General features: G+C 36.8%; 1 protein-coding gene across 4 annotated transcripts in view; it reads left to right on the forward strand.

Annotated features, from left to right (window-relative positions):
- The window catches only part of STK3 (serine/threonine kinase 3), a 138,539-nt gene extending 131,344 nt beyond the window's left edge, over positions 1–7,195 (forward strand). For 3 of the 4 annotated variants that reach the window (XM_055799123.1, XM_055799122.1, XM_055799124.1), the window contains exon 11: positions 3,812–7,195. In XM_055799123.1, the coding sequence (XP_055655098.1) occupies positions 3,812–3,970 (159 nt within the window). In that variant the 3' untranslated portion in view covers positions 3,971–7,195. The remainder of the gene's footprint in view (positions 1–3,811) is intronic. The other variant, XM_055799126.1, reaches the window with a different exon arrangement.

A 7,195-nucleotide genomic window follows, 5' to 3' on the forward strand; every position in this document is an offset into this window, starting at 1 on the left:
AAGGTTAGTTAATGCTTTGAGTCTGTGCTGGTTGTCCCAGCTCAAATTGGTGCTGCTGCAGAAGTATCTTCTGTCACTGGAAGCTTGTGTTGGCGGAGCTCCTTTGTGCATGGGTGCCTTTCTCCTGCCAGGGTTTCCCCCTGCATCAGGGAGAAGAGAAGGCAGAGGCAGGAGCTGCTGGCGCTCAGCTTGCAGCTCTGGGAGCTCCCCCCACCAGGGTGACGGGGTGACTGGTAGCTGGTCTCTTGCAGGCAAAGTCGAATTCCTTTGCTCTAGCCAAGCCCAGCAGAGAATTTCAGTGGGGCTTCCTTGTGGGTGCGACTGTGTCTTGGGAATCCTTCAGCTCATAGAAGAAATTATTCAATGTTACCTGGCTCTGGAAACAGCTTTGCTTTGGGTTTTTTTCTTGCTTCCCTTATACATTTAGTGATTAGGTTAACAAATACAGCTTTCAGGAGAAAAGTTTTTTTTCTGTACGCATCTGATTTTTCTACTGGAAAACTGAGCATGCATACCTACTCTAAAAGACTGTATGTATGTGTGAAACAGATGCACACGCTTTCTGAATATTATATTATTATTGCATGTAATTGATAGATTCATGGCATTATAAATTGGAGTTTGGACTGTTGTTTTCCCATACCCTTGTGATCACCCATACCTGGTGATACGAAGGGTCCCAGTGGAGGCAAACACTTTTACCAGAAACCATTCACCTTTGTCTTAGAGGTGGCCCAACTTGATGCTAATTGCTATCTGTTGTGTGGCTGCAGCTGTTTGATCTCCAAAAGGATACAATTGATTTGGAGTGGCAGAAATCGAATTATCTATCGTTCGCAGTCAAATACTATCCCAATTACTGAATTGCTGCAGTTTATGGCTTTTAAAAAGCTATCAAAATATTATTTAAAGCCTTTTTGAATTCCTGTAGCTTGCACAGCTGAATGCTTTCCTCTCCTTTCCCATTAATGCTGGTAGCCCCAGTAGTTACAACAACAAACTATGTGAGAGATTATTTATGGCAGTTTAAATTGCAAACTGGTTGCAAGTGAAAGTAAATGAGAGCTGAGCTTTATCGCTTTAAGAATTTGAATCAAAATATGTGTCATGCAGGGGAATAAATTACATAGGAATAATTAAATCTCTTGAGTTATTTCTTCACGTCTCATTTGATATATTTGCTGTTGCATTCAGTGTTTGGACTTTTGCAGGTTTTTAGGGTTCGTGAGGTAGTATCTATAGCACAAACAGAAGTCAAGAAAAAATATTTTTAAATTTACCAAGGAGACATGTAGGTGCATGAACACACGCACATATCCTGGATTCAGCTGTGGCTGATTAAGTGGGTTTTGCATCTGATGTCAGAGAGTTAACTCGGTTTCCAGTTTCTTGATGTCCCTGTTTCCTGTTGTTCGCTTCCTTTGAATATCCTGAGCATCAGCCGTTTATACAGATGAATACTGTGGCTTCTTGGGTCCCCTGGGTGATGTGGCTGAGATCATTCTGAAAGATTCTTATTCTTTGGATTTAAAAATTCATTCTCTTTATATTTTAATTTCCATCCCAGCTGTCTGTGATCTTTAAGGAATATTTAACTCTGTTTTCTGGCTCTGCTTCTTGATTGAAATTTAAATAAAAACTCACCCATCACATTCTTCTTTGACAATTTATAAAAAAAATGCTTTTCTGAGCAGAATAATTATGTGATTGCATCAGTTGGAGTCTATTCTGTGCAGTTTAAGCCTGATGTCTGCAGTGGTGACTGAGAGGGAATAAATGGCTGCCCAGGCTGGCCCAGAGCGGGTAGGAGACTTTATCAGTGGCAGTTCTCACAAAACACTCGCACATGAGATTATTCACAGTGCCTTCCTTTAGTCTCTTTGCTGGTCCACGGAGCCCCAAGTATCTTTCTCCTGTCACACATGCTAAACCCCATGGTTTTATTGCTCCTCTTGTTTGTGCTGTGTTGGGATCTGTTAAACAGGGGAATTGGCACTGTCGTCTCTTCTCATACTGCAAATCTCTCTGACACTTCACTCCTCTAGAAGAGTTATCTTCACTGAAAAGTGTCTGTCATGTGCCAGTTACATTTACCAATAGGCTACAAATGCAACAGAATGGTGATTGTTTTTTTTTTTTTAATAATCTATTATTTTTCTCTGAAAGTGGAAAGGTGTTTTTCTGCGAAAGTCTTGGTGACTGAGGAATTATGATTCCTTTCCCCAGTCTTTTATTGCATATATCAAATGGGAGAACTATGGTAGACTGGGTGATACTTAATTGCTTGGGAGGCAACTCATTCCCTCCTAAGAAACAGAAGGTGTCATTTCTCCTTGGGATGAGCTACTGAGGTCTCTGAAGCTCATATAGATCTAAGGATCCTTGAGTCCTGGAAGATATTTTGACTTGCGGGGTTTAATTCTCATCTTCATTAGGAATCTTCTGGTTAAAATGGTGTTGCAAGAAAATGTGCATCATTTTCCATATGCTCTTCTATGAGTTTCTGATCTGCAGTCCCTCTTTATTACGATTTTAAGTTGTTTACTATGTACAATGTAGTCTGTTAACAGAAGTCGTAATGCTGGGGTTTGGACTGTATGTAGCAATATGTATTGCTAATTTATATCCTCAGATGCTGATAAAAATAAAGATCAAAAGTAATATTACATTTCTCAGGGAAAACCGATCAAACTGTGTGGATGGAAGACTGCCCTAGATTCATGAATGAAGTATTGACTCATTAGTAGGTTGATTCAGAAAATGTCTTTTTTCTTCTGAGTTAGGTGGTGTGCTTGTGTGCAGTGTCAGAATATTTGCAAATAAAGTATAGATTATCTCTTTCCTAGGTTGAAATTATTTGTACTATTTGAAATTTGTTGATATTTTTCACACTTTGTGAAGAGTACTTGGCACATAGGCAATTCTGACGAGACAAATGCAGTAGAGGCACTAGACGTTACCAGGAAAAAAATACTTAGGGCAGCCAAAGGAACATATTTCAAATGTTGGTCCTTCCCTGCAGTAGCAGGTGGGCAGTAGTGCCCAGCGTGCCCCAGCACCTGACAAGACTCCAACTGTGCTTTGCAGCAGCCAGCAAGCCAGCTAAGTGATTGACTTGTTATATGACCCATCGCTTTTAATGAATGAAATGTAATGAACTGTTTAACATCATGAGAAAATATTTTTAGAAAGAAAACAGCTTGGTCAAAGGTTCCCTCCCTCCATGAATTCAGGAAATTAATTCATGTGTTATTGAAAGACTGTTAGCAATATGCTTTGACTAGTTCTGGCAGCAGACTGTTGAGGAGGACAGAAGCCTTGTCATTCTTATTAGAAAGTACCTCTAAATATCTGTTCAGACTATTCCTTTCAGCAGGTGTCTATTTTTCAGGCTTCTATAAGAGAATGTAGTTAAGTAAGAAGTATTTGATTAAGCAATATAATTCATATACATGAATATACCTGTGTATACAGTGGGATGGGTTTTTTTCAGCCTAATGAGTTTAACTCCAGCTCTATATTTATTTGCAATCTATTTGCAAGGTTTGCAAAGTGACTTTTTTTTTTTAAATTAATTAGATGTACTGTGCATGTTTGTGTTTTCATATGCTGTTAAATTATTTATCGTGGAGCATACTAAGAACTAAGGCTTTTGGTTATAAACAGTTATATGTGTGTATGCATACACTCAGTGTGTAAAAACACTGCAACTGAATTAAAGGATTATGAAAGGTGGTGGTTTCATTTTTGTTGTAAACAGGTTTTAATATTTTTTGTGGGTTTTTTGTTTGTTTGGTTGATTGTTTTACAGCTAAAGAATCTGAGTTTAGAAGAATTACAGATGCGATTAAAGGCTTTGGACCCTATGATGGAACGAGAAATTGAAGAGCTTCGTCAGAGGTACACTGCAAAGAGGCAACCTATCCTAGATGCGATGGATGCAAAGAAACGGAGGCAACAAAATTTCTGAGTTTATTTTCAGAGATAATCCTATGGGTCAGTGTGGACACTGGTAACTTTTTAAGTCTGAAGGAATCAATTATGAGAGTTTTCAAAAACCCAATCTTCTGAATTTTCCTTCACAAACAATGACAATTGGAGCAGTGAAAGAACATACATATGGTGTTCTGCCAAGGCAGCGAAACACACTACCACTTGTTTGTATTTTCAAATGTTTAATGTAATAGAAGTTTAATCTGTTACTTCCCAATCTTTTTCAGGTGTATAGTGGTAACTCAGTGTTGTACATTAGGAGTTGTGTTTTGGAGCACCTGGAACTATTTCTTCATTGTGCAACACTACAGAGCCTTATGTTGCAATGTGTTTTCCTCCCACTTAGTAGCGTATTTATTATGTAATCTTTGGTTATCCTATTTATTTTATGCCTGTTTTATTTTTTTCTTAGGAAGTACTAGGATAATATTGTGGAGAGCAGAGCCAGATTAAGTGAAATTGATATTGTAGTATAATGAAAAGAAGCGCACCACTGTATTATCTTTTAAAACTCCAATTTCAGTAAGCATCCCAATTCAGGACAGCACTTCAACATGTACCCAGCCCATTCTTATAAGTAGGATTTAAGTATAAAATAAGTAATAGGCACATGTTTTTCTGCTGTCCTGAATCAGGGACTGTGGTTTTAAATGAGCAATACTGTTGTTATGCTACAGAGCATTCTTTTAGAAAGTATTTCTGTCATTTTTACGCACACTGAATGATCTCTTATTTAACAAGAAAACAAGTGCCTAATCAGTTTTGATTTTTCTGTTATGCAGCAGAAGCAATACCTGCAGTCACTCCTTCAGTGTAAATTTCCAATTGCTATTGCAATTCTGACCAGTATAAACCTCTATTTTGCACCGTAGTTTTATAATGAAGCAACAGCTACAGTTTCTGAATATGTTTTTGGTTCATTTATGGTTTTTATCACTGTTTTGAGGGAAGAGGGGAGTTATTAGTGGTTTGGATTGAGTTTGGTTTCACATTATAGATATGAAGGGATAGTAATTTAAAAGCCAAAGAAAATAAATTAAATACTTATATATTAAGTACTAAAAAGAAGCAACATTTTGCAGTCCTCTAAGGGTTTTGTCCTGAAATCACTAAACATTCAGAATTCCTGTAGTCTTCTGTTGGTAGACTTTGGGGAATCAGAAAGGCAGGACCAAGCTCTTAATATCTTTTTACAAGTTCTTCTGTCTGGTTTATATTGTAGGATATCTATCTAGTAGGCAGAATTTACAACATTGCAAGAAATATTTCGGACTTAGCAGAAAATGTGATCCACTTTCTGAACAATCTACTGTGTTCTCTACCGATATCTTTACTATTGTTGCCTTTTGTGTAAATAACTTTACGTGATAGTCATACTTCTTTAAACAGTACAGCTGAAAAGATCTTTACGTTCAACCTTCAGCTGTTAAAACTTTTAATGGTGACTACTATATGGGCATCTTCTGTTAAATGTTTTCTGGAAGTTAGTTATCATCTCATACCTCTTAACATTTACCTTTGTCATATGTGGACCATTTAGTTGGAGCAGTGCTGATTTTGGAAATGGTGCGTTATATCATAAAGCTTATGGAAAAGGAAAACAGAAGTTTTCACAAGATCAGCATGCCACAGCTATGCTGGGACTTGGGTTCGAGGTGTATACAGCCATTGTTGTCATTGTCATTCTGTGTGTGTGTTTGCGTGCATGCCACGCTCGTAACATGTAAACCCTAGAGTCAAATAAATTTTAATTGTGATTGCTAGAACATCCTTACCCTCAACTCTCTTCATAATTTCTTAAAGTAATGAACATTCCTTATGAGAAAGCAAGAACACAGAAGATCTTAAGAATTACTTTAGGCAAGGTACAATGCATCTGGTAGTCCTATGCCTCACGTTTATACAGTGAAATGATGTAAAGTAAAAAATGTTATGAACATATCACCATGTCATTAGATTCTAATCATAATACAGCAAAAAATAACAATACCAACCTCCTCCTATTAGTATGATTCTTATTTATTTTAAATGAATTTCTAATTCTTAAACTTTCTATTCTCAAAAACTCAAAGGTATGTGTGTGTACATATATTTGTGTAGGTATACACATATATATGCATATCTATATATATAAGAAAAAAGAAAAAAAACAGGTTCAAATCATCAGGAGAAGAACCTGGCTTGCCTTTTCTTGGTGTGCCTTTTAAGCAAAGTGTCACTGTCCAGACACTCTTGCTTGCATCACAGAATCATTTAGGTTGGAAAAAGACCTTTGAGGTCATCATTAGCAGCTTTCTTTGCCCTTACTCTCTTAAACTTTTCCCACCAAAATTAAGACTTTGGTTTTGAATAATGTGGCTTTACAGTGTAACAAACAATGTAATAAAATTATAACAGTTTTCATATTTTGTGTGTGCTGAAAGCTTTAGTAATGCAGTGCACTAAATATGAATTGTCTGTCCAGAGGGACTCTAGTGCAAGGCTGGTTTAGACTAGAGCTCTTGTGATCTGACATCTGAAAGGTATCAAAGGATAAAGGACATCCTTTCTTCAGTCCTGATCTGTCTGCATAGAAACAAATTGAATTAATTTTGTGCAGATGCAGGCAAAAAATCTGAAAGCCATGGAATAAAATAAACAACTGTAAACAAGCTACTTCATGGGTGGAAAATAGCTTCTGATATACCATAAACTGGGCAGTTATAGGATGTTTTCGACCAAAGAATACTATCACCAATTAATATGAAATCAGTAATGCTTCCCTTCTGATATGGTGCACGCTGCAGTCAGTGTAAGAGCTGTCTTTGGCTTCAGAAGCCAGTGTATTTATTGGGCTCTAAATTATGTGCAAATGTAACATAGAAATAGGTTTTATACTGAGAGATGGATACAACTTATTTTTTCTTTCTTCTGTTTATAAAAATCAATCAAATCGTCCATGCTGGTGACTACACATCTCTACTGGAGGATGGGCATCTCTGTAAAGGAAGTGTGACAGTATAATAAATAAGACATTTTAAAAGCAAGCCTTGCAGGAAATCTGGTAGAACTACTGACAAGTTAACCTTCAGTAAGATTTTAACCAAGCAATTTCTTGTTTGCTTCTGACTTTGTATGTTTAGGTTTAGTAAGTAAAACAAATTTTGAAAAATCATTACTTATTACTAAATATTTGTAATAAAAGCTAATTTTTCATGCATAA

The sequence above is a fragment of the Falco peregrinus genome, chromosome 3 (assembly GCF_023634155.1).
Source record: "Falco peregrinus isolate bFalPer1 chromosome 3, bFalPer1.pri, whole genome shotgun sequence".
Taxonomy (NCBI): domain Eukaryota; kingdom Metazoa; phylum Chordata; class Aves; order Falconiformes; family Falconidae; genus Falco; species Falco peregrinus.